The sequence below is a fragment of the Hippoglossus hippoglossus genome, chromosome 19, assembly GCF_009819705.1.
Source record: "Hippoglossus hippoglossus isolate fHipHip1 chromosome 19, fHipHip1.pri, whole genome shotgun sequence".
NCBI lineage: Eukaryota > Metazoa > Chordata > Actinopteri > Pleuronectiformes > Pleuronectidae > Hippoglossus > Hippoglossus hippoglossus.
The window spans coordinates 3643509-3671277 of record NC_047169.1 but is presented as its reverse complement, the minus strand read 5'-3'; the positions used below and the strand labels follow the sequence as shown (position 1 = coordinate 3671277).

General features: G+C 46.2%; 1 protein-coding gene across 2 annotated transcripts; it reads left to right on the top strand.

Annotated features, from left to right (window-relative positions):
• Positions 1-36: 36 nt before the first annotated feature.
• kif19 (kinesin family member 19) lies at positions 37-27409 on the top strand. Of its 2 annotated transcripts, XM_034570895.1 has the most exons (20): positions 38-423; positions 2452-2532; positions 17406-17516; positions 17610-17697; positions 18115-18251; positions 20459-20584; positions 20696-20890; positions 22115-22261; positions 22359-22481; positions 22602-22758; positions 22846-23017; positions 23361-23559; positions 23650-23920; positions 24070-24194; positions 24529-24692; positions 24809-24914; positions 25356-25479; positions 25622-26010; positions 26098-26266; positions 26355-27409. In XM_034570895.1, the coding sequence occupies exons 1-20, from the start codon at positions 385-387 to the stop codon at positions 26462-26464; spliced, it is 3033 nt and encodes a 1010-aa protein (XP_034426786.1). In that variant the 5' UTR covers positions 38-384; the 3' UTR covers positions 26465-27409. The 2 variants fall into 2 exon arrangements, with proteins under 2 accessions (XP_034426785.1, XP_034426786.1); XM_034570894.1 differs by having other exon boundaries at positions 37-423; positions 23361-23920.
• Positions 27410-27769: the final 360 nt, after the last annotated feature.

Sequence of the window (27769 nt, the reverse complement as noted above, 5' to 3'; positions counted from 1 at the left end):
ACACACACGCACGCTCGCGCACGCACGCACAAACATGCACGTGCGTGCGCGCAGAGCAGCGACAGACGGGGCAGTGAGTGTAGCAGGTGAGCTGCTGCTGCTGCTGTGACCTGTGGTACCTGTCTGTCTGTTACTCTGTCTGTTAGTCTGTCTGTTAGTCTGAAGCGTCGGTGCGTGTCGGTGCGTGTTGGTGCGTGTGCGCGCACGGTGAAGCGGACATCGTGAAGCTGCTTCGCTCCGGGCGGCAGCTCCTGGTTGTTCCCCCGCACACAGACGCTGAGAGGCGGCCAGTGCAGCCGCAGGGAGCTGCAGGAGGAAGAGGAGGAAGAGGAGCAGGATGCTTCAGGGTCCCGTCTGACGCCCACTGTCCTGCACTGAAGGACCATGAAGGACACGGGGGAGACCAAGGAGCAGCAACTCACTGTGAGTCCCGTTACTTTGAACCAGATCCTGAGCTGTAACTTTTTATTATCTGTGATTATAAGAGTTTCATCAAACGAGCTGTTATCAGTGATCGATAATAGATACAACTCGGTTTATTAGGGACAGGTCACTGTTATTCTACCTTTGATTTTCAGTTTTAAATGATTATGAAATTACATGTTTATGCCCAGGGGGCGACAAAACAATATCAGTAATTGTCATCGACATCATAAATGATCCACCTTAGATTTATATAATGTTTTCTTTCTCGTTATCTGCACATTAATAAGAGTCTTTAAACTTAACAGAAATAATAAGATGACATTGATCAATAATAATAATAAAGCAAACAAATAAAATATCACCCAGACTTCGTCCATAGTTAAAAGTGTTGCACTGGAAAACAAGTGTTTCTATTTCTGTCCAATCTGTTTTCATACATGAGGAGTATTTGTACTTATTTAGACCAGTTTAACAACATCACTCTTTTACAGACATCATAGAAGTAGATTTATATTAGATTGCATTAAATGCAGTTTTAAAATTTGGGACAGTCATATGTTTTGGACAGTTATTGGAAATCCGTATTTACTGTATTCAACTGACTATTCTTTCACGTTTTGTACATTTACAGACGTCACCTGATGCTTTAGGACATGATCATTTATCACCGATGTTTTATCCACCAAACATTTATAGACAATAGAATAACCATGCGTGTATTAATCCAGATAATCCTGTACAGATTAACTGACAGTAGAAATAATAGTTTCTTGCAGCTCAGCCCTTCACTCGCTGCACTGTGCTCATCTGAATTATTGAAGTTGCTGTTTCAGTTGCCTGCCCCCCCCCCCCCTCTCCCTCTCCCTCTCTCTCTCTCTCTCTCCCTCTCTCTCTCTCTCTCTCTCCCTCTCTCTCTCTCTCTCCCTCTCTCCCTCCCTCTCTCTCTCCCTCTCTCTCTCTCTCTCTCTCTCTCTCTCCCTCTCTCTCTCTCCCTCTCCCTCTCTCTCTCCCTCTCTCTCTCTCTCTCTCTCTCTCTCGTCCAGCATGTAATAAGCTTTCTGCTCACGCTGACTCACACAAGACCTCGTTATTCCAGCGCTGCTGCTGCGCTGGAACTGAGCTGGATTTGTATTATCACTACAAACGACCCAGAGAGAACCAGACATTCGACATATTTAATATATAACTGCAGTGAAATTCCACAATAGAGTTGAGTTTAAATATCCCGGCCGGCTTCTGGATCCTGCTGTGATTGTTATTTATCCCATTTTACTCCCATTAAAAGCTTATGTAAGAAATATTGCACAGAGGCTCTAATTAAGTGATAATGTGATAATGATTAGCTTCTTACTTCTCTCAGATATTAGCATTTCATCAGGTTGTTGGCTATTGAGAGATTCCCTTTAAAAAAATGCTAAAATCAATGATGTAGAGGTCAACATATCCAGACTCTGAGTGTCTTCTATAGGTAAAGCTTTGTTATTCCTGAATCCTACACCTCCATGTAGTGTATTTTATTTACAGTGTCCCTGTCTGTCTTTTTACATTTTCAAATCTTTAAATTCAACATCCCCTCTTTTTTTTTTAGCACAGGACATTTTGTAGCCTCACATCTCAAGTGAGTCCTGATGAGCTCTTCAGGGATCATTTTCTAACACTTGTTGAAGGCGTTCAGCTCACAAATCAACCACTTTCCTCTGCTGAGCGCCACACATCTTTAAAATCAGGTGTGAAACCAGAAGAATATTACTTCCGTGGCCCCAGAGGAGCTTTGCCAAGTCTTAGAAAATGACCCCCCGAAGAGCTCACCAGGATTTCACTACATTTACATATCTATTCAATTTAAACTCCCACATCCAACTGCATCGCCTGCAGACACATGAGGTGAAGAAGAAGTCATTCAGTGTTTGAGGCAGAGCGCTGTCAGTCTCATTTGTCGCCATCATTGTTATCATTTCCCTCAACTGAATATCTGTGAGTCCATTAAACTCAAAGACGACTGAGTTCTCTCTCTGTGTGCCGCAGGTTGCCCTGAGGATCCGACCCCTCAACGATGCAGAGCAGGAGGAGGCGGCTACGATCGTGGCCCACAGAGTGGACGACCAGGTGAGACGGTCGTCGCTCTGTGTGTGTGTGTGTGTGTGTGTGTGTGTGTGTGTGTGTGTGTGTGTGTGTGTGTGTGTGTGTGTGTGTGTGTGTGTGTGTGTGTGTGTGTGTGTGTGTCACTGTCCTGTTCACCTCTGTGCACGGGGGGGGGGGGGCAGTGTGTGTGTGTGTGGCCTGTTGTCTCTGCCCCTCAGAGTCATGAGGCCGATCAGGTAAAGTCTCTGCAGCGACCTCAGTGCAGCCGGGAGCTTTTTCTCTTTCAAAGAACAACTTGTTAGTAAAGCTCAAATGTCACATTTGGTTTGTAGATGAACGCTGAGTGACTCACTCCTGAAGCAAAGACACTGACCTTTCTCAGAGAAAGATACAAATATTTTAGTAAGCAGACGTGGTCTGAAAGCTTCTTCAGATCCTGGGGTTCAATGGGACTGCAGAGCTGCAGTTCTGATAGAAAACGTCAGATGGTTATTCAGTCTCTCAGTGTCTGAGCTGACTTACTGCAGACAGCAGTAATTACATCTGATATGAACTGGAGCCCAAGGATTACTGGACTTTCAAGGTCATTCGTAGGTAGTGAAAGAAAACATACATTTTGTGTGTGTGTGTGTGTGTGTGTGTGTGTGTGTGTGTGTGTGTGTGTGTGTGTGTGTGTGTGTGTGTGTGTGTGTGTGTGTGTGTTATATATTTGGTAGAAAGCATCTTTTCTCTTTCTCTTCACTTTCTGATTTTCTTTTACAAGCAAATTGCTTTGAAAGGATCCATTGTGATAATTGTATTTCACATTAGAATAACCCACGACGGGAACATTTCAGAATCTGGATTGCAATTCACAACCTGAAACTTTTACTCTGCAGGTGAACATTCGTCTGTTTCCTTGTACAGATTTTATTGTATAAGTTGGTTGATGGAACACGTCAACGCTGTGTTGCTCTGAATTGTGTTGCACGTCTTCATTCTTTGCGACAGACAAACATTAACGGCGTTTAGACGACATTGGCGATCGAATAATAAGATCACACCCGTTAACGTTAACTCAGTGTTTACTGAGGTCGTTACCACATGACCTCCGGTATGAGGATGTACGGTTTCCACAGTCTCTCCACGAGGACCATATTTACCAGCAGCCCTTGGACCCGGTCCCTCGAGGGACATCGGGGACCATTTAGCGATGCCACCAGTGAGCGTGTTAAGATGATGAAGGTGGTGGAAATGATAATGAGCGTCACGACTGGGAAGCTGCTGAAACCAGGTTATTTATTTATTTATTAGGACGGCTGGTCCTCCTGGGGCCCACCTCAGAAACACACATTAAAAAACAGAACAAATTTGACACTATACAACAGGAGACAACAAAAACAACACATAATGAATCATATTTGAATAGAATAATAATGAACAAGCACTGACTCACAACTAGAAGAAGCCGAATTGTTCCAACTCTCTAACCCTCAATCACATCAGAGCTAAATTACTTGTTATGTAATAGTTCTCCGCAGAATAATTCTGTCATATTCACAATAACTTTAATCATACAGCATCTTTCACAACAGCCGTTACAAAGAGGACAAATAAAAACAAGACAACGAAACATCAAAGACAAGAAGCCGATGACATTTAAAATCAAAGACAGATAATTATGATATACAGGTAATGGAATATCTAAACTGAAGAACAGCAGTTAGAAAGATACGTCATTGAAAGTAACGACAAAAGAAAAGGATAAATGAAAAATATGTAAGAGAAAATATGTCACAATAACAGAAACATTATTTTCAGCTCGTGCTGCCAGAGGCTTTTACTAGAAACCGATAATCCGCGGCGCCGCGTTCCGACTTGTTTGTCTGTCTTCTCAGAAGTAATTCAATTACACAGAGTCTCGAGGACAACATCAGCACTTCTGTCTGCCATGACATCATTAAAATGGGCTTGGACTCGGGGGGGATTAGGGCATCGCGGCAGGCGAGGGAGGCAGATACATGTGCTGACACCAGCACAACCACACAGGGCGTTGTTATTGTCTTTGTTGGTCCCACCCTCTGAATATCACACGTTATGGTGCGTTGTGTGTGTGTGTGTGTGTGTGTGTGTGTGTGTGTGTGTGTGTGTGTGTGTGTGTGTGTGTGTGTGTGTGTGTGTGTGTGTGTGTGTGTGTGTGTGTGTGTGTGTGTGTGTGTGTGTGTGTGTGGAGGGAGTTGGAAGTGGTCAGATATGTTGCATGGCTGCTGCCGGGTCACGTTAAGTTCATCGAGATACGTTGGCAGCGAGGGGATTAGCGGTGTTTACACACACACACACACACACACACACACACACACACACACACACACACACATGTTATTGAGACGCTGGGCTTTCTGGGAATCTGTTGTTTACCTGTTGGGTTTACCTGGACTGCCCTGGCATGGATGGAGGGGACAGGTCAACAACAATAACAACAGAGGGGAGGGGATTATCCTGCTCGGCATTGATGAGGCTGTTAGACCTAATACCCCCCCCCCCGACACGCCTCACACAAATACATGCTGATAAATTAATTTAAAAAACATTTAAACGCACCCGTCCCTTTGCCAACACACACAAACACACACATTATGTCCTGATTGCTTTGTTTCCTTTACGAGCATATGGACACCAGGTAACGTGCTCAGACAGATTAGCAGAGCGCTTGGCCGACAGGGTGGGAGCACTCAGATCTGGCTGCCCAGGCAGAAAGCAGACGACTGGGAGCTGAATGGATAAGCCAGTGGAGATGAGCTCATTGGGCAGGTTTTAGCTCAGGTTAAGCCTTTTGCCACCTGCTTGCCATGCTGCCCCCCCCCTCGGGGCCCCAGCCACCGCCTTTCATGGACCACCTGTTGCCTGTTTGTAGCCAATGAGCTTTCCTTATCACCAGAGTGAGTAGTACACAGGTCAGAGGTGAACTGCGGTGGATACTGTATGAATGGGATATTAAATGATTAAATGGCTCAGGGTTTAACATCCGTGATATTAAAGCTAATTTCTAACGTAGTTTATCCCAAAACTGTGTTCACGATACTCAGGCTTTTCTACAGTACATTTCAGGAGCATTTGTATTTGTGGTCACAAAATCATAAAGTCCCTCTGGAAATCTTTTTGGAAAATGTCCAGACTTCAGTGCTTGTTTGAAAAAGCGGCCAACGTGAAAATCAATAAAGAAAAAAATAATAATTACTCCCCTATTATGTTTTGGGCCAGCATGTCCTTGGACAAGACATTTAAATGATGTATTAGAGACTAATTGACTCAGTGTTTGTGTAATGATGCACAAACCATTAGGAACAGACTGGAACCAACTAAAAAAAAAATCATGCAAAATGAAAATATAGCAAAGCTCATCTTGTCCCTCTGTTAGAATAAAGAACAAATGTTGTTGACGTGTTGTTGATGACGAACAAGTTGTTCTCATGTGATCAACGCTGGAGTAAAAGACCCGGAGAGGGGGATAAAGATGGTCGCTCCGCCTCGTGGACGGGACGATTTCCTCTCTCTTCTCATTTCACTTTATTTAGTTGTGGCTTTAAAAGCTTCAACATACATGTGGCTGGAGATTAGAACATACATTAGACAGGATGTCCTGCAGCTGTCTTATACAGCGTGGTCATATTAGTCACCGTGTTCATACACTTGTCCGTATCTTGTTTGTGGAAGTGAGTGTTTACAGCGTTCAGCCTCAGCCCCTCCAACTTGTTAAGCTGGTCTTCGGCAGCGCTGGTCTGTCAGCAGCACACAGTGGGGAATGCTTTACAGTGAGGCCTCGTCTCCATGGATACACCTCCACAAGATCAGGGCCATTGTTTTGTTTGTGTTTTTTTGTTTTTTTCGCATGTATCCCTGTTCCCCCGCGCTCCGCTCCTCCGCGCAGGAGAATTAAGAAAAAAACCAGGAGTGGAAGAAGCCCACAACCACATCGTGTTTATCTTTTCACAGCCGTGGTGAATAGATGCATTCAGGGACATTTCACTCATCTCGCTCGTCAACGCAATCTGGATTGGACTGTGAGTGCAGAAGCAGTAAATACATAGTGCACTAAGTATTGATCTTTTCAGAGAACACAGGCCGTAAAAGCACTTTTTCACAGATGAGAGGTTTTTCCAGCCAGGGCCTTCATTCATATGTTTACCTGATAGAAAGAAAAACCTGAGGTGCAGGTGGTTTCATTCTGATCACAGAGGGAGAGAATGTCAGCCAGCAGGCAAACAACTTCTCCTCCTGGTTCCTTTGTAAAGATCAAGTCCTTCAAACACAAGCAGCAGCATTCAGCCCGTTCCAAGCACAAGTCGACTTGATTACACTGTGTCCGTGAATCGGCACATTTTTCTGGCTCTGCAGCGGACAAAGCTCCTCACCTGAAGTGCAGTGTAGAGTTTCCTCCGACCTCCACATGGGTCTGTGAGTGAAAGGACATTCGGCCTGATTCTGCAAAGTCAGCTTCCCCCCCCCCCCCCCCGCCCCTGCAAAACAAACCGCTGTGAATGAGAAAGGCTTTTCACTCTGAACGGCATCTAAACTGTGATGTTATCGAACGTTGGCGAACACACAAGTGAGAGGAGACGTAAGGATGTTGGAGAGTGTGAACGAGGCAGAGGAGATTTTGTGCAAAGTTCAAGTGCTCAACCAAACTGGAGGACTGATGCAGCACTGATATCAGTTTGATACTGAGCCAGACAGCAGGATTAGGTTTCAACAATAGGATTGTCTATGTCCATGTCTATGTTTATGTGTCGTGCATCAGCAGTGGGTCGGTAGTAACGTGTATGCCACTAGAAGGAGAGCTCACATAGATGTAGCACGGACGGGGGCTTGAAACAAAGATGTAGGCGTTTGGAGATATTTCACGCTCGCTATGCCAAGTTCAGGTTACACAACACACACTGCACAATCTTTCTCCTCCGACTACTATGTCTGGTCCGCTGTGATTGGCTGTGGTTGGTCTATTTGCCTGCTAGAAATCTATGGTCATAGTTTGCGATAAATCTAGTGTCTGCGAACCCCTCGAAAGTCATTCCAGTCTCAGTGCGCCACACAGGTTATTAATTAAGCACTGGTATCACATTGATATCTGGTATCGGCCCAAATCCAAGGTGTTCTGACGGCGTCCTGAGTTTCTACTTCTGAAATCATGCAGTAGTAACATGCATCAGAAACCCTCAAATTTGAGCATCTCAATATAAAAATAGTCAGCTCCCATGCTGCCTTCATGTTCCCTCACCCTCTGCTTGTGGACCGTTCTCTTCAGAACAGTCCATCTCCATATTAGCCTCGTTAAAAATCTGTGGAAACGTGAAAAAGGGCACATTTTGTCTTGTTTTTACGACACAGCGTGTTTGAATAGCTTCATGTTTGGACAGGAGAGCAACTACAAATAGCCGTGTCCTTTTTAGCAGCGACGATTTAACCTCTTCACACAGAGGCGGAGCCGGGAGGGAGACGTGGACCTAAAGCAGCATCAGTGGTGGAGAGGAGGAGAAATGAATTGGAAGCACGGGAGAGTTTATTTCGGGTCGTGCACAGACGTTAGTCCGACTTTATCTCCTGTCTGGGTTAATATGTCAGCTCAAACAAACCCTCTGACCTCGGAAAGTGGATAATCTTCGCTTTCCTTCGCTTTACTCTTACTCCACTTCTCCTTCTCGGCCGCTCTCTGACTCCACTGATCCCCTGCACTCCCTCTCATGGGTGCGTGTCTGTGTGTGTGTGTGTAGTGTGTGTTTGATCCCTCTCGGCGCCCTCCCCTGCTCCTCCACTCCTGATTACGATGAGAGGCGCAGGGCGTGGCGCTTCACCACGAGCAGCCGCTGAAGGAGGCGCTGGAGGGGCCCCGCGGCTGGTCCTGCTGAAGTGCTCGAGTAAACACGTTCACTCCCGAGGAATCAAAATGAGCTCCTTATTGTTGTTATTATGATTATTATACAATGCGGTTGTTATATAATGAAGAACCGTGTGGCAGGTGTGAGCTGCTGAGTCATTCTCTGGGCCACGAGGGGACGATGACAAGCACGGAACTACCCAACGGGCTTTTGCTGCAACCTCATTGGCTCATTATCTTCTAGATTATGAAAGCACAACCTCGTTTTCCATTTCAGCGGATTCATTTTGGTGCTGCTCAGTTTTGTGTAACAGAATCAGCAGCACGATGTTCCCCTGCTTCCTCCGCCGCCACCTAATACCTCTTACACAAGCAGGAAGTGCAGGTCAGCCGCAGGGGCATCAATACGCCGCCTTTATTGAGCCAGAGAGACGAGCAGGGATTCGTCGATTGTAACACAAACGATTAAGTGTCCCCTTGAAATCTCATGAAGACACAAACGAATTAAACTGAACGGAAAAGTGGAAAAGAACGAATCAAGGAGTTGTTGAAAGGGTCAGAGGCGTGGAAACAGCAACAGGACAGAAAGAGGAGAATATGAGGATGAAGAGAAGAGGTGTCACTGAGGACAGACACATCTGCAGCCGGCCATCGGGTGTTTACAGAGAAATCATGTCCCGCATGTCTCGGGATTTAAGGAGCTACAGGGAGCAAGTCTCTGATGGGGGGTTTCAGTGAAACGCTCCACTGTCATAACATGGTGTTGTTTGTGTGGTGAGGCTCAGGCCTGACGCTGTCTTTGGGAACAATGATGTTACCTGAGCGGGAAACTGCCTCATCCACCAGAGCGGAGCTGAGGAGCCTGTGAAAAACTGAACTGTGTCAGGACTTCATTTGATGTGGATTTTGATTTTGAGCGCTTCAACTGGAAATGTTAAAACTGAGAATATATTATTTGAAGGAAAAGGAATCCTGAGTGCCGCTGACATGACTCCGGAAAGTGAAGCCAATACGGGAGTCCCTGAAACCTGTGTTCTCTCGGATGACCAGCAGAGGGCGACTCCACTAGTTATAGTTTCTATAAAGGCTATAAGAAAAGGACTCACTTGTTTCTCACTTGATTTATAAGAGAGTTAAATAGACGATAAAGCGCCGTATGCATTGGGGCGTGGATTCCATGTGATGATTGACAACCACTACTGTCCAATGGGTGCAGGTCACAGGTGTAGGTGGCTCCACCCCTCACTCAACCACTCCCGCCATAATTATCACCTCCCCTCAATACAAGAATCCCTTAGACGTGTTTGTTTTGTTGTCAGAACTCTTCCTGTTTCAACACCTTTAATACGCACACCTCTCACAACCCTTTTAGCAGGACAGTTCTTCATCCACATAACAATTCAGCTTTCTGCGTAATGAGCTGTAGCGTCTGAAAGGCTGCGGGAACTCGCTCCAGCCGTTCTTTAGGTGTTTTTTTCCGTCTTTTTTCTCGAGGACAACAGATCTGTCTTTAATCTTCAGGAAAAGCGAACAGCGCACTTTATTTCCAAAAGTTCATGGTGTGCAGCGGCTGCTGGCGACTTGGAAAGAAGCTACTTGAAAAGACTAATGGCTGCTCTTGTGTTTCGCACAGACGTCATCTCTCGCTCTGTCATGTCAACGGATTGCAAAAGGGACTGAAATAGCGAGCTGTCGAGCACCAGTCTGCTATTACTGATGTCATTACATGTGAACATGGGCGTAGAGCTAACCCGACACGGTGTGGAGTGGATCCTTGCACAGCTTCATGCTCTCTCCTGCTGAAAAGACTTTTCCACTGGGTGCAATCCACAAAATGTCTTTTTTAATCTGCTTAATCAGCCTGAGGAGAGTTGTGTAATAATGTGAATGATATCAAATGTAAGAATTCTTAATTAAAATGCCAGCAAGGCAGGTAATTGCCTGGGGCCCCAAGCTGGAAGAGGGCCCCTGAGAAAGGCAGACCCCCGTCACTTCTATAAGCAGCCATGCACTAGAGTGTGGCTGCCCGACTCCACGGGACCCGACAAGTCAGGCCGAGCTCGGACAGAAATTGGGTTCGGGTCGGGTTCTGTCGCGTTGGCTGGCTCTACTTTAACTTGAATGCTGCACGCCAGTAATTGGACCCTCGGGTGTCTGTTGTTTGATGTTGTGTTGAGTGGATAAGTAGCTTTACTGGTAAAGAGGTTGTGTTTCCATCCTCTTCAGTTAGTTTGCAGTATATCTGAAAAAACTAAGAACTATCGATACAAAGAAAGAAAAAAAACGAAGGTATTTTACGAGTTTTGCACATAAAATCAGGACGCTGAATATATTTGATTACTTTATGTTGCGGGTGACCCAGGTCACCGTGCACCCTCCCCACACTTCACACTTTGTTGATACGCGGAGGTTCAGTGAATCGCTCTCATGGATGACAAATTGCTGTGTTGTTCCTCCATATCCTTTGTAACCATCTGTGCCCGTGACATCCAACAATACATCTGCGCCGCGCGGCCTCGACACAGAATTGACGAGGGAAAAACACGGACAGGTGGCGGAAAGAAAGAAAAGCAATTCCTCTCATCCAGCTCGTGATGTTTCAAGACGTCTTGTTGCGTAAGGTGGCAGGAATCCAATCCCAAAGTGTGTGTGTGTGTGTACATGTAAGTGTCTGGGTCGGACCTTCGTCTGACTGCACTGATCCGGCGTTCGTTTGTCTTACGTGACCTCAAACTTTGCCATCAAGCTCCCTGTATCAGGTACACTGCGAGCCAGCGCACGCCTCCGATCGTCAAGAGCCCCTGAAACGGGATATACAGTAGCATTGTGCGGCGAGGGCAGCTCCGAGGTTTTCTATCAGATAACCAGCCGCAATTGTGCCCGCTGGACTTTCCAAAGCTTTGGTTGCGTCTCTGAAAGAGCAGCTTGAAAGGTGGCCCCGCAAAGGTCACTGCCTGGACCTGATTGCTTTCTTTCGGTGATCTTGATCCTTTGTCCGCTGCAGGGTTTTCTTGATGCAGCACACAGATGTCATGGTTGATGGATTCTGATGTCATTGTGCAGCCTGAAGATAAGGGAAGGGGATCTGGTGAAACGTACACACAGGGAGAGAGAGAGAGCAGTAAACATCCACAGCACGGCTGCTCGACACCAAAATTATGTTTTTTGTGTGTGAATACAACAATCTACAGGATTGTGTGTGAGTCAGGTTCGATATGATTCAATGAGGGTCACAATGAGGATGACACTGAAACAAAAGCTCTTCCTTTAGTCTCCCCTGTACGTGCGTGGTCAACCTGACGGGCTGGAGAAGAGAGGATGTAATCTCACAACCTTTGAAAGCAGAGCAATAAAGACAGGACACAAGTGCAGGCAATAAAACGTGACATCAGTGTGGACAGGTGGTCGGACATGGGGGTTCAAACCCAGTCTGTGTGTTTTTGTTTAAAATGGACGTGTCTATTGTCCGTGGCCCCGAGAGCTCAACACACTACAATTCAAGAAAACATGCAAATAAAGAAAAGAAAAAATATAAAAGAAAAGACTCACAACGTTGTGTCGTGAGTAATTGGTTGTGTTGTGAGTATTTAGTTGTGTTGTGACTAATTAATTGTGTCGTGTTGGGAGTGTTTGCCGCTCACGTTTCGTCAAATTGCATGTGTGTATTTGTGTGTTTGTTGCAGTGTGTTGACCTCTCAGTGGCACCGTACATTTCCTCCTCCTGTTGTCTCTTCTCTTAGATTCTCCTCTCTCCTCACTGCAGGTTTTAAACGTTTTTTGTACTTATTAGTAGCTGCTGCATTTATCTGCAGACAAGAGATCTTCAATGTTTCTCAACACACACTCGATATCGTCCAGTTTCCAAGTAGAAGCCTGATCATCACTGAGATTATCTGTGTCATTGTAGTACGAGAGGCGCTCAGTGCGCTGAAGGTCATTTATAAGATCGCTCTTTTGTCATTTTACCAGTGATTCTTTAGCGATTATTTTGACATAAAAAGGGTTTGATGTCACTGACTTTCGTTGGCCGTCTTGGCAGCGTCTGCCACTTGGCACGTGATAGCGTAGCGAGTCATGGACAACCAACCAGGGCAGGCAGGACTTGTGAAACCGCACCACATCCAGGCTTTGAATTATGGATCTGCGGTGGGACTTGGCAGCGCGATGATCAGCAGGACAGCCAAGCAAGTAACGGCGTTAGCGACCAGAGCGGCAGCAGGGCCTCTTGATTAGAGAAACCCATCATCTGGCGGGTGGGGGGGGGGCACTGGGCAGCAGCGCGCCGCTCCTACCCGTCCGCTCTCTATGGCGTTTAGATAACTCCATCCCGCTAATTGGTTTCATGTCACCGCATAAGCAAGCTGCTGTTTTGACTTTGGCTGATCCTTGTAAGGAAATTAATATTTCAGGAGCCTCTTTTTTTCCTTCATAGCCACCGTGTGTAAATTCACGCTCTGGCTGTTTGTTTTGTCAGCCACACCACGTTTACAAAGGCTGTCGAGCAGGAAATTGCTCGTCTTTTGACTTCATGTGGTTCTCGGGTCCCTCGGGCTTCTGGCCCACTTGTCTTCTTCGGCCATGGATCAGTCAGCAGCCAACGAAAAGAGGTGATTGGTTCAAAGGAGACAATTTCGACCCCCGGGGGGGATAATCTGACCTCGACATCACCCACCTCATCATATGTTATTGAACTGGCCTGAAAGTTTACACAATAGATATTTAACCAACTTGTTTTTCTCGAAATTTGTAGACGTAAGCCAATAAAAAGCTCTCGAATCTTCTCGTCTTCCCAAGTTGACGTCTTCATCCTCCAGATTTGGAGCTACTGACATTTGCGTTTTCACGCACACCCCCTCTGGAATCTTCAGGAGAATATCTAGAGTTCAGCACATGTCTGAAAACAACTATAGAGAACGAGTGTAATTATTGTAACATAGATGTTGAATCTGCGTGGATTCAAATTCCTTTTGGAGTAATCTGTATTCGATTCGGTCAATAATGACTATTGTTCATCTTGTTTGGGACATTTCATATTCACAATTGCAGGATAACCACAATTACCCTGAATATCAACAGTAATAATCTCTCTAAAGAGGAATAACGTGAGGATTATAGCAATCTTTCTTTTTTTTAATCTTATTTCTGTTTTGATTTCATTTCTATCTTCTGTTCTTCTTGTTTTCGCAGTCCTTTAGATTTGAATCTACATCAAGAGTACATGTCTTCTGTTGTTGTGAATTTATATTCTTCAATGAAATGGAATAAAAAAAGCTTATAAAAGAGATGAAAGATGAGATCAATTCAACCAGCACCTTTGATGTTCACAGTGGAATCTATTCTCCTTTCTCCTCCGCTGTCAAATGTTTGCAGACTGGAATGATTGTGTGTCTTCGGGCCTCTAACAACAGAGGGTCAGACCACGAGAGCAGATCCGTCGTCAAAGCAGACAAATAGATCTCTGATGAATGCTTGAACCTTTTGCCTTCACATCAGAGTCACAGCCTTTGTCCCGTAATGGATTCTCAGTGTCAAAGTCACAGCCCGTCCTCCACTTTGTTCATTAACAGCAGCACCGGAGCCGTTTCTATTAATCTTATCAGCCCCCGTGTGTTTTCTGAACTGTGCCAGGTGTGTTTGCAGAGCGGTTGCCGTGCAGCTGTGGATTTATAATTCGCAGCAGATACTGGAAGGAGGAATCGATGCTTCTGCTTGTTCTGTCCACGTGGAAATAAATCATCCAGCCTCACCCAGTAGAAATCACTGGCAGCGTGTGATGAGTCACACTGTGACATAACACAGAATCTTAATAGATACCCAGAAGGACATCTGCACCTAACGGTTATTTTCATGACGCATTTATTTGCTGATTATTTTCTCGATCAATCGTTTGGTCTCGAAAATGTCAGCAAATTGGGATTAAGGTGATGACGCACTGAGACGCCACTCAGAGTTTGGTAATTTGTCCAGCGCCAATCCAAACCAGAAGTAGCTATGTCCCAATTCAGGAGCTGTATCCTTCAGAGGCTGCAGTGACAAACAATTTTTTCAAAAGAGGTAATGGTGCCGGCAAGCGGCGAGACGTCTGATGCTTAAATATCCAATTATACATTTAGTCTGTGGCTCCTATTGACATTTACAGATGTCTTGTGTCTTGTGTCATAATAAGCACAGGAGACCAGAAAAAAGCTGGAACCAGTGTAAATTATTGTTTGAAATACGTCATTTTCAGATTTTCTCCATCTTTTTAAATCATTTTACTTTTATAATGTTGTCTCTGTCATTTGACCTTGAGCTGGTGCTTGAACTCAGCTCAAGAGAGGAACCAGTGCTTGTTATTTTTATTAAATGAAAATCGACTGCATCCAACGCCCCCGTCTCTCATCTCGCACACAGGCTCGGTGTGTGGGAGCCAGCCTCCGTCCTTGTGGTCAGTTTTGCCGCCCTGCTTGCACAGACCTGCTTGTTGCAGTGGACACGAGACGCTGCTGTCTGAGTTGCTACGTGCGTGTTCATGTGTGTGTTCATGTGTGTGTGAGTCCATTGTTTCCATGCGACTGTGTGAGACTGAGTGAGAGAGGGAGAGGGAGGGTATGTGGGAGATTGGCTGGTATCCATGAGACTGCCGTGTTTCCAAATGCTCCTCAACCTGTTCTGAGCGCCGGACGTCACTAACCTGTACTTCACCCCGTCCTCTTTGTTTCCCAGAAGCCTCTTAATTGACCACAGAGGACAGTGCGCTGTGAAAGACGTCCTCGTGCCAACCTGCAGTCTGTTACTGGTGCCCAAACCCCGACGCACACGCCCAGACATCTTTAGTCTCATACTGCTGCAGGGCGCGCTGTCACCAGAGCCAGCATCTTCACAGTCTTATCAGAAGACTTAAGAAAATGAGCGGTATAGAATGTGCCTGAGCAGCAGCTGCTGTGTGTGCACGTCCGTGGGTGGAGCCGTGGCAGGTACTGTTACTCAAGAAACACAGATGACAGATGGGACCAGAAGTGTCATCAACACCCCTGGTCTTTAATGATTTTCCCCAGAGCACCGCACAGGCACAAAACTGTGCATGGGTGCACGGCGCGCACTATCTGATACCCACTATACGTGCAATTATGTGAGAGCATTGTTGCACGCTCATTAGCTTTCTCAAGGAACACACACGCCATGCACGCTGGTGCACTGCGACGTGGCTGGATTTGAAAAGGCATTGTTTTCGATTCGTTTGTTACACCCACATGACACGAGGTCAGGTTTAAAGAACAAGTGTCATGTTGTAATGTGTTGGAGGACAGAGACTTTCTGTGATGAGATGTTCTTTATGGAGGTGATGCTCCGTCTCCACTGGGCGAGCGTTGTTTCCATGTTCATGTGACCAGACGGAAAAGTGATCCTCAGATACTTTAAAGATTTTGAAGTAAACGTGATTCACTGATGATTCAAATGATGAAAACTTCACCAGTCCAGATTAGAGACATTATAAATTCAAATGTAATGTTTTTTCATGATGTATATTGATTTACATATATCTGTGAAAGTGTCATATCGGTCGAGTTCTATCGGCCAACTGATAAATCGGTCGGACTCTAGTCAACACTCTGAAAGTGCTGCTTGTCCAAACATCCTGCAACCAAACAAACGTCTTATCTGCACACCTCTCCGTCTGTATTTCTTCTAATTGAGTCTGACGGTCATCGTACCAAGTGACCTAAGGTCCTGACCTTGGATACTAAGAGACGTGCTCCCTTGTTCACAGTATCCTTCCTGTGAAACAAGATCAGAAGTTGTACGTCACTGCAGCTGGAAAGAAAAAGTTAGAAGAGAAGCAGGAAGTTAAGAGGATGAGGAGAAAGAAGAGGAGGGAGGAAGAAATCAGCTGCTGCACATGCTACTCTCATTCTCACATGTTCTCCTTGTCTATGTAACTCTGGTGAGTGGGTTCGATCTCCTGTGAGAAGAACCGACTGAGTGTCACAGCTCTGTGGATCAGTTAAAAAGACTCAGAAGTTATTAAAAAAACAGAGTTTATCTCCAATATTCAGCAGGAAACTTTTAAAATATGAAGAATTCTAAAGAGAGTTTGGTGGATTTGTTACAGCAGCAGCTCTTCGGGTTCAGGAAGCAGAGGATCATGGGTAATATCGACCGTTCAGTTGTGTTTTAGTTTCAGTGAGTGAGACGACACAGTCCGAGCTCCGGCTTTGTTTTTATTCTACATGAAACCCACTTCATCGCTCGAGAGCAGAGCCCAACAGAATTAAACACCGCGTGTGGCTGCAGGGGGCGCTGTTGCTCAGTGAAACCTGCATAGTGTTGCTTTAAATAGCGGTGTAGCTTTCCTCCCCCTCTCCTTTTTCCCTCTTTCGCCCTCTTCAGCTCCTCACCCCCCTCTCCCGCGCCCCTCGTTTCGCTGATTGCTCCCCGCGCGAGCCTCCCAAAGCCGCCCACCTTCACCCGCTGCGGTCACTTTATTAAAAGTGAAATCTCTCCTCTTTGAATTTCAATCGAGAGGCTTCAAAGTGAGCGGCTCGCCGGTTGAGGTGGTAATCAACCGGGCCGGGGCTTCAGGGGTGAGAGGCCTCCGAGGACTCTCCTGTTCCACTAGTGGACGGAGCCTGGCACATCTGAAATACATGGGCTATTATTATTATTATTATTATTATCATCATTGACGTTTCTGCCACTTACTGTCGTGCTGTGTCTGTGTTCTCTCAGAGATCTGTGATTTACTGATGACGGTGTTTCAGGCTTTAGCTTCGTCCAACAGCAACAATCACATACAACGTGAGACACAACCTGCCCCCCCCCATGTCTTTTCCTTCCTGTCTGATTTCAATGCTCCGTGCGCACCAGACTGAAATTGAACAACAGGTCTCGGTTGGTGCAGCCTCAAGGTTTCTCCAGCTGTTGCAGTGTAGTGACGTTAATGACGTCCTTGAGAAAGGAGACGTTGAGCTGAGAATCACGATGTATTTTCTGGACGCTCACATATAAATATCAACACTTTTCCTCATCTTTCATCCTCCCCCCCCCCCTCCCCCCTCGTCATCAGATGGTGGTTCTGCTGGACCCCATGGAGGACCCGGACGACATCCTGCGTGCCAACCGCTCCCGGGAGAAGACTTACATGTTTGACGTGGGGTTCGACTACTCGGCCAATCAGGTCGGCTGAAAGGGAAAAATTCGAAACAATGGAAAAACTCAGTGAAATTCATCTGGATGTAGAGTTTCAGTGTATTTTCTTTTCCCTGTGCAGGAGGAGGTGTACAGAGCTACAACCAAAGGGCTGATCGAGGGCCTCATATCAGGCTACAACGCCACTGTGTTCGCATACGGACCCACAGGTTTGTATGCGTGTGTGTGTGTGGGGGGGGGGGGGGGTGTGTGTGTGTGTGGGTGTGTAACCTTGGTCGATTACCTATGACTCCTCTTGAATGGAGGTTGTGTCATCCAGTCAGTCGTGATACTTCTCTGAGTCATCTCGTCAGCTCACGGGGAAACTGGGACACGTCTCAGTCACGTCTGTTGTGGTTTTTGATCTTCGCGCAGGTCTAATTAGAAAATGAGTCATGCTTTGCCGCCAGTGTTTCCAGCCCTAGATCCTCAGAGAATATTTTAGCACCGTTTCTCCATTTCCATGTGTCTCTATGACGTCTTCCTCCTGTCCGTCCATCTGTCTCAGCTCTTCTGATGGGTTTTAGAATGTAAATCATTCGATTTTAAGGTGAAGACATGTTTTTATGGTCCATATTCTTTCCCAGGTTGTGGGAAGACGTACACCATGCTGGGGACGGACAAGGAGCCGGGCATCTACGTCCGAACGTTGAACGACCTGTTCCGTGCCATCGAGGAGACGAGCGACGACATGCTGTACAGCGTCTCCATGTCCTACCTGGAGGTCAGAACAGTCCCACAGTTCGTCTGCAGACTTGTCTTCTCTCTCACAAACACACGGAATGATCCAGTTAATGCAACAGTGATAACACATCTTCAGACTTAATCCCGATGGTGAACCATAGATAAGACAGCGGGCTGATGATGGCGCCTGCCGGCCGCGGCTCCGCGCTTCGTTACCGAGCAGCTCAGACTGTGTGTTTAATGACACTAAAGCCATTGGATCATTTGAGTCTGATAGCAGTAACTAACTTAGTGTCCCTGTATAATGAGGTTATTTGTGTCTCTCCTTGACTGGAACTGAAGTTGAAAACTAGTATCTGGGTACAATGAGTTCACAGTTTATTTAATTCGATATAAAATTCTCCTCTCACATGATCTATTTGCACTTTTCACCTCGTGGAGCATAAAGCACAGGAAACGTTTCCGTCATTGTTTTTGTTTAACTGCATCGTTCAGGGACTTTTTTGTAGGATTCTAAGTGAACAATTTGTCCGTCACGCTGTCAACCTCCGCTTTGGGAAAAGATGCGCGGTGGCGTGAATATTAAAAGAGGAAATGAGTCACATTTATTCAGAAATGTTCGTGCTGTCAGGGAAGGTAATGAGAAAAGGAAATAAAGGGATAAAGATGGAGCAGTGGTGATTATAACCTTGTATAATCACCAGAGAGCAAATATGAAAAGAGCTTCCACCCGAACACGCCACAATATGAGCACTTGTTGGGGGGGGGGGGGGTTATTGCATCAGACATTCGGAAATTACATTTTGTATTTCCAGCGCCAAACACTATCATTACGTGAAGTGACTGACAGTGTTATTGACGCTCAGCTCTTTAGCGGCGCTCTGGGTGGGTGGAAATTCTGCCATTAAGACGCCAGTCATTGCGTCTGGATGTTCTCTGACCCGTGTTAAACTGTTCAGGATGAGTCCCGACACGAGGCCGCGGTGTGACGTCCGTGTTTGCCGTTTCCACGGAGCAACCCGTTGCCACTGTCACCACAAAGAGGTTAAGCGTCCATTTTACGGCCCCGGCTGAGCGATGTGCACACATCCACTGCTCCTCTGGTCCCTGGTCATGCTCTCTGAAACACATGCAAAGACTCACATAGAGAGAAAACTGTTATAATCATGTTCTTTATTTATATAGCAGCTTATTTAGGAGCTGTAATGAAAGAATAATCTTGATCTTTGGTCCAGTTTATGGATAATGTTTATATTTGACAAATATTAGACGTATTAGCACGAAACCGGATGAGACGCTTGTGATTTGGTCATTTCCTCAAACACCAACATTAGATTTGCAATTTTAGTTCTTAGTTAAATATCTTGACAACTGTTGGATGGATTGCCATTAAATTTAATGCAGACATTAATATTTCTCTTACGATAAATTTTGATCCCTTTGTTGTCTCCACTGAGTTTTTGTCTCGTGGCAAATCTAGATCGTCTCTTTCATTAGATCTCCTTCCTCCACCAAGACCCAACGTCCCCTCAAATTCAATCAAGCTGCACCAGATTGCACAAACTCGTATATATCAGACTTTCTAAACTTTAAAAATGTCTTAAAGAAAGTACAGATACTTTTTAGAATTGTGCCAAAATCTCGTTGTTTTTCTTTCTTGCCGCATGTTTCATCCTTCCACCAAGTTCGTGGAAATCCATTCAGTAGCATTTGCGGAAAAATAAATAAACCAACGGGCAGGGGACAAGCACAACTATGGTTACACACACCGAGCAGGTAGCATGACCATAGACTGAGAGTCTTGTTCAAACTCAACCGGCAAAGGAAAAAATAACAGAAACAAAAACCTCAACTCTCGGAGTCCGTTAAAGTCTCTTCAGAGGTTGTGGCTGGATCCTCTGCTGTCGTCCGTCGGCCACTTTCCAGGACGTCACTTCCTGCCGCGAGCTTTCATGTGGCTCCGGGAGCTTTTACACTGCACCTTCAATAACAGTGTGAGGCACTGACGGAGGCCTGGGGACAGCCTGCCACCCAAAAAGCTGCGGTTTCTAAATGACAGGCGGATGAAAATATAGCACTTGATGTTGTTGCACATGGTTTGGATGCGTGTTGGAGGCCTGGAGCTCTGAATGGAGCCTTTTCTATTCACATCAACATCTTTCCAGTTGATTCAAGTCTGTAATTTAAGGAACGGAGCAAACGTATGTCCCGATATTTATTTTGACGATTGTATTTGTGTCTTTTCAGATCTACAACGAGATGATCCGGGACCTGCTGAACCCGTCTTCAGGCTTCTTGGACCTGAGAGAAGACTCCAAGGGAGAGATCCAGGTCGCCGGCATCACTGAGGTGTCGACCATCAACGCCCAAGAGGTGAGACAGGCCGACTCACTCCCGCACGACATTTACTTTAATCCAGAAACATTCAGATTCCATCCCTGGCTACCGGCCGCACCACTGAGCTCTCTCCTGTGTCGTTGTCAGATCATGGAACTGCTGATGAAGGGTAACAAGCAGCGCACCCAGGAGCCCACAGCCGCCAATCAGACGTCGTCCCGCTCCCACGCCGTGCTGCAGGTGGCCGTCAAGCAGCAGAGCCGCTCCCGAGACGTCCTGCAGGAGGTTCGCTTCGCACGCCTCTTCATGATCGACCTCGCCGGCTCCGAGCGAGCAGCACAGGTGTGTGTGTGTGTGTGTGTGTGTGTGTGTGTGTGTGTGTGTGTGTGTTTGTGTTTGTGTGTGTCAGGAAGTTCTTAAATGGCTGACATTGAGATTAATTGGTCGTGGGGAGTTGTTTGGTGTGTGGGTGTCTTCACTTTTGTCAAACACTCTCCTGCCAAACTCAAGTTTCTGTTCAGAGCCTTTTGCAAAACAATTTGATTGTTGTAATAAAACATTTAATTCATTTTCAACCAAGAGAAGAAAACATAATAATAAGACTTCAGACACTTATTCAGGGTTAAACAATAAAAACTAACATTCAGAAAAAGGGGAGTATTGAAGCTGATGAGCAGTTTCATTATTGCCAAATAAATAATTTGCTCAGTCTGTTGAGAAGCTTGTGGATAATCTCTGCAGGGCAGAAAGGTGCAACTCTCTATCAGCTCATTCTCTCATGTCTAATTTATGACTTTTACCGCTTTTTAAATGGTCACTTGAGTTTGAAAAAGAATTTGTTCAGTTGACTGTTGGTGTTTCTTTTCTGCTTTTGTCAGTCAGAGGAATAACTCGTCGTCCATGTGAACACCGCCGCCGTTAGATTAACATGCAAACCAGTGAGAGCCACTTCTTCACCATGGAGACTATTGATGGATGACACGTATTATGAGCTCCATTAGGAACTGAGCACAGCACCGAGCTGTTTGTCACTCGAGGGCACGGGGGGACATCTTCTCTGCCTCATCAGGACTGGAGCTCAGGCAGGGTCATAAAGTTTATGTTGATTTAGTTCAGCCGAGCATTGATGGGCCAAAGGAGGGGGGGTAGTGCCACCTGCTGGGCGAGAGCAGCAACACGACAGCTACTCTAGTAACAGTTTGAGGTGTTTAAAGCTCCAACAGTTTGCATGACAGGTAGCTGGTTGTTTATTTGGTTTGCTTCCTGTTCTCAGAAGAAATCTATTAGTTGTGCATCTGGTTGTGTCGCTTTCACTGATATTTGTGAGTCAAAGATCCAAGATCCTAGTGCTTGTGCGACATCTAGTGGCAGCAGCATATAGAATCTGTAATATATATCTAATATATAAGTATTTCACTGAAGCATCACACATTCATGACTAAATTAGCAGTTTTTAAAATAATCTCTCTCTCTCTCTCTCTCTCTCTCTCTCTGTCTCTCTCTCTCTCTCTCTCTCTCTCTCTCTCTCTCTCTCTCTCTCTCTCTCTCTGTCTGTGTGCTCTTCAGACTCAGAACAGGGGTCAGCGGTTGAAAGAGGGGGCTCACATCAACCGCTCCCTCTTGGCTTTGGGCAACTGCATCAACGCCCTGAGCGACAAAAATGGCACCAAGTACGTCAACTATCGAGACAGCAAGTTGACTCGCCTTCTAAAGGTACAACACTTTTGAGAGTTGGTAAGAGACCAGATTCCAAATCCCGTGTTTAACCGTTCACATCTAATGTTCTGCTTCTGACGTCTTTGATTGACAGGACTCGTTGGGCGGGAACAGCCGAACGGTCATGATCGCCCACATTAGCCCCGCCTCTGTGGCGTTCGAGGAGTCTCGAAACACGTTGACGTACGCTGACCGTGCCAAAAATATTCGAACACGGGTGAGATCAAGTATTTCTAACAGTATTGCTGTTAGAAATTTAAATTTTCAGTGTGAAATTTGAGACCCATGTAAATATTAAAGCGTTTTTCTTTGTCTTTTTCGTCTCTGTGTGTCTCAGGTTAAGAAGAACCTGATAAATGTGTCGTACCACATTGCTCAATACACCAACATCATCTCAGACCTGCGCTCCGAGATCCAGCGGCTCAAGAAGAAGATCGCAGACCAGGCGAGTCGCCAGGTCAACTCAGACCGGGCCGACATCCGCAACGTCCAGGGTAAAGACTCCTCCCCCCTGCAGGACATGAAGAGTATCTGTCAAATGAAGCTGTTTATGACGGTTTCTCCTCTCGTCGTGTTTCCAGCTGAAGTCCAGGCCCACTCCAGCCAGAGTCGGGCGGAGATGGACCAGTTGAGGGAGCAGCTCCTGGACGCCTTCCGTCAGCAGATGGAGATCAGGAAGAGCCTGATGGAGCTGGAGAACAGCAGCATGTCGATCCAGATCGACACGTCCAAACACCTGCTCACCATTGCAGAGTCAGTGCTTTGAGTGTTTTTCTTTAAATATTGAAAGGTTGATGTTTTACATGAATCTTTTATTCAAGCTCTGGTCAACAGTTTAACCCCTGATCAGATTTAAATGAGTGTGGGTGGGGTGTTAAGCACCTGGTAACCATAGCAACTGCAGTCCTGCTTCCCGTTGAAGTCAATGGATTCACTGACCACAGACAATCTTTAAAAACGGATTTATCGAGGCTGTGTTCATTCAAATGTAGCTGCAGAAAAACTGAAATCATTGCGGCCGAGCTGTAAATCATAAAGCAGGTGACTTGTGATTATTTCTGCCTGTTAAAATGTAGATTCATTATTATTCTTCCAGCTGGGAGCAGGAGAGGAGCAGGCGCAGGAGGAAGTGGCGTGCAGAAAGGAGAAAGGAAAGTGTGAATAAGGATGAAAGCGAGAAGGACTCTGACTCCCCGGAGTCTCCCCCCGACAGCACCGAGACCCAGGAGGTGGCGATTGCCCGTGAAAATCTGGTCACACTCATGGCCGAGCAGAAAAGGATTCACAAGCAAAAGGTAGAATTGGCCGGAAACATTCTGAGAAATCATCTCCCAAATCCAAAATACAGAAATCTAATTAGCTCCTTGTTATTTTTCCCCCCTCAGACGTTGATGGAGCGCAGGTTCCTGGAGCTTCGGGACCGAGCCCGTCGCCTGGAGGAGCTGCTGCCGCGGCGTGTGAGCTCAGAGGAGCAGCGGGAGGTGCTGGGCCTCCTCTGCAAGGTCCACGAGCTGGAGATCGAGAACGCCGAGATGCAGTCGCACGCGCTGCTCAAGGACAACGTCATCCGGCAGAAGAACTTCGTGGTGCAGCGCTTCGAGCAGCACAGACACCTGTGTGACGATATCATTCAGCAGCAGAGACAGTTCATTGACGGTGAGTCTGACCACGACAAACCTTTATTAAATATCTGTCGTTTGATTGATTGCTTGATAAATAAAACATTTTCAGCTCTGGCCTAGTTTTCGTTTGAGTTTTAATGAATTTGTGATTTAATGAATCATACGTGTGCCCGTGTGTTCCAGACCACAGTCTGCTGGTGCCCCCCCACCTCCAGGAGCTGTATGATATTTACATGAGGGAGCTGGAGGAGAGGAAGCTGGACAGAGCCATGGCCCTGGACAAGGTGACCACCAGACACACCATCAAGGTAACACACCATCAAAGTAACCCCAGTATAACAAATCAAGTTAGGTAACGTAATGGCCGCACAATAACAATATTAATGATTAGCACCTTTGACCTTTTACAGATCAGCCCCAAAAGTTGATAATGTTGAGATACTCACCCAAGTAACATTCCCACCAAGTTTGGTTGAAATCCATCTGTGCATTGTTGAGTTATTTTGTACATACACACACAGAGAGGGTAAAAAGCAATGCACTGCTTGCTCGCCTATGCTGGTAATGATATAAAATAATAGTGTAAATGTTTATACCTTGTGATGTGAATATTTCTTCTAAATGCTCTGCTCTCGTTTCCAGGAGGGCTCTCTACCTAAGATCACGCTGCCCGGTCACAGTCGCGACAACACGCAGGACGTGGACTCAGACCAGGAGAGTGTTCGCAACATGTTCCCCGATAACAGACGAGGCCAAGCCAAAATCCGGAGGCACACTCTGCCCCCCATTCTGCGTGAGCCTGAGCTGTAAGAGAGAGAATTCATACAACGTCGTATAAAGGAAGCATCATAATAGATTTTCTGATGAACGAGTCCACTTCAGGTTCTCAGCTGTCTTCTCTCTGCTTTCTCCTCCTTGTCAGGGACAATAACAGAGTTTTTAAGAGCAGCCCTCATGCCAGGCAGATGAAGAACTCGGCTGTGATGACGCCGCCTCCCATCCACATCAAACGAAAGGGCAACAGAGAGGTGAGCACGTCCCTAATGGGCCGTTCGCCCAGGTTTGTTCCATTTGAGTCCCTGATGCAACCATTTTTGGAGTGTGACTCATAAAACCCCATTTTACACCAAATTAAATCCGCTTCTTGAACCGGGTCTGTTCAGGATTCTTGGAAACTTGCTGCCGCCCAGAGAACCAACATGTGTTCACACCAGTTTTGAGCTGAACCTGTAACCAGAGAGAATAATACATTTTTATTTATATAGCATTTTTCCAGCTGAAAAAGTGCAATGCTTTCCTCATCATTAACACCCAGTACAATATTAATTGCCCATATCAAATGTCATCAAGGTTCGCTCTTGAAACCCTATATTTCTGGTCCCAGCTGGGGACCTGGTCTTCAGAATCTAGAACGAATTCTTTTCAGTCGATATCTGATCCTAACGTGATGTCCTGCGTCTCCTGTGCAGCTGCAGCCTCTGGCTCCTGAGAGCTCGCTGAGCTTCAGTCATCTCAGCCACAGCGTCAGCAGCCACCTCGACTCGTCGCCCGAGAGCAGCGAGGCCGGCGCCGATATCCCCCTGTCGCGAAATGGTAAGATGTCTACAAACGACTGAAGCAATTCAACTATATAATATCATAATTTCAGCATTAGTTAATGGTTGTTATGTAGATTATCTTTGTTGCTGAAGTCGTTGATGAGCTGTAAACCTGAATTTCCATCGTGTCCCCACAGAGCGGCAGCAGATCCTGAAGGGCGTCCAGAACATCGTGGTGAAAGCTGCCCGTCGACGCTCCAAAGCCCTGGAGGTGGAAGCCCTGCGACTCCCCCCTCCCCCCTCTCCCCTGGACCCCAAGAAGCAGAAGAGCAGCCTCTCCCTGAGCGAGGCGCCACCTAGGGGTTTGCCAATGCGGCGCGGCAGGCAGCCCAGCCCCGAGCTCAGGCACGCCACCTCGGACGACAACCTGTCCAGCAGCACCGGGGAGGGACCCGGCCTGCAGGTGACCTGGACGCGCCCGCGTAACCGCCAGGTCGCCGCCAAGAACCAGACGCCGAGAGATGTGGATTTCGAGGCTCGACGCAAGAAGAGGCGCTCCCGCTCTTTCGAGGTCACAGGTCAAGCGGTGAGTAAATTTCATTCGTATGTGGAGAATTACTCTTCTCACATTGTCGATGAATGACATCAATGATTTGTTTCCTTGCACCTGCAGCTTCCTCAAACCAAGACGACCACAGCTCAGAGGTTTCGTCCTCTGGACAGCACATCAGACCCCCACCTCCACATCCACGGTCAGCCCCAGGCCCCCAGCCTGCGCCCCCAGTACCGAGGGGTCCCTCCTCTCGCCAAAGTCAGGGCACCCCACAACGGCCAGCAGACAGGTAAACTGACATCACTGTCAGCGGAGACAGTATTTCGTTTATTGGTCTTTTTATTGAGCTTTGTCTTTGCGGTTTCTTGTTTCTTCAGAGTCGTCCACCGCCCACATGAGTAACCTGAAGCGAGGGTCCCAGCTGCGGCAGCCCCTCCTCTACATCACCACCACGGGCGCCGGGGGCCAGCGCACCCGCAGACACTGAACCTCCACCCACGGCCCCCCTTAACACCAGCACTGACACCCAAACCAGCTGTTTCCTGCAAGGGCTCCCACTGCAGAGCGCCCACACTCAACCTCCAGACCCATTTAAATGAACACTCAGCACCCAAGTGAAGCACAAGAGGCTGCACGATGGAGACTAACCACGCAGGTCTCCTCGGAACGATGGCGCCGACTGGCTCTGAAACCGACAGGGGCCAAAGATCGCTTCACATGCTTGTTCCGTTCTGTCCAGTGTTTCCACTGTAGCTGGCTGTCGTGCTGTATTGGCGTTTTTCCGGATGTTGTCGGGCTCATTACGAACGCAACCCTGTGCTAATGTCTGTGCGTTATGATCGTACACTGTGTGGTAACGTGCTGTGCTCGTTACGAAGGCCAGAAACTGAAAAAAATCTGGCTAATGAGGGATGTTAATGGGGATAAACCTCACAGTAATGATGAAAATGAGTGTTGAGGGAATAACGAGGTTTATTAGACAAAAGATAAAAAAGGCAAAGGGGATATTTCACTGATGGAAATGTAAAAACTGTTTAATGAGCAGAGGCCTCCTGTCGAAATGTTTCAGTATCAATGTTTCTTGTAGTGAAGCTGTTTAAATTTGATGACACACTCATATTTGAGTTAAAAAAAACACTTCATCTTGCTTCTCGTGCATTCAAACTCAACCTTTGTGTTCTCACATGACCCAGGTCTTCGCCTTTATGACCCACACTCGACTGATAAGTGTCCTGCTTGTTTTGTGTAGATATTAAGTGCGCTACCACGAGATGCTTTTCCAGATTAGCTGGCTGTATTTTTAATGATTTATTTAACTATTGCCTTTTCTTTCATGTTGTTGTCATGGACGTTGTTTTCATATTGACGACTTTCTATGCTTTATTTTGTACTTTTTTTTTTATTTTTACCCAAATAAATTAAAATGAAATATGTGAAATGGTGTTTACTTTTTGTGTCTCAGAGCGGGTCCCAGAGGATGCAGGGATATATTATTAAGAATAAAATGTGAATGACAACCTGTTGGAGAGGTTCAAGTCAGATAACCCAGTAAAATGTCAGCTTTTGAAAATTAATTTTGAAAATTATTCAATTATAAATAGTTATGTAATTAAGATTCAAGATGTAAAACTTTATTGCCACACAACTCAGTTGTTTGGAATCACAGCATAACACATAACAAGAAAAGAAGAAAAAAAACATAACCCCTTCAAATAAAAACATAGCATGGATGTAAAATATAGAATAAATACAGAAAATACTAAACAGTAAAAACTAGTGCAATAAGAGCAGG

Coding starts and splice junctions, on each gene's coding strand:
- kif19 (XM_034570894.1), top strand. CDS start 385: ATGAAGGACACGGGGGAGACCAAGGAGCAGCAACTCACT. Junction 424..2,451: donor CCAAGGAGCAGCAACTCACT/GTGAGTCCCGTT, acceptor TGTGTGCCGCAG/GTTGCCCTGAGGATCCGACC. Junction 2,533..17,405: donor CCCACAGAGTGGACGACCAG/GTGAGACGGTCG, acceptor CCTCGTCATCAG/ATGGTGGTTCTGCTGGACCC.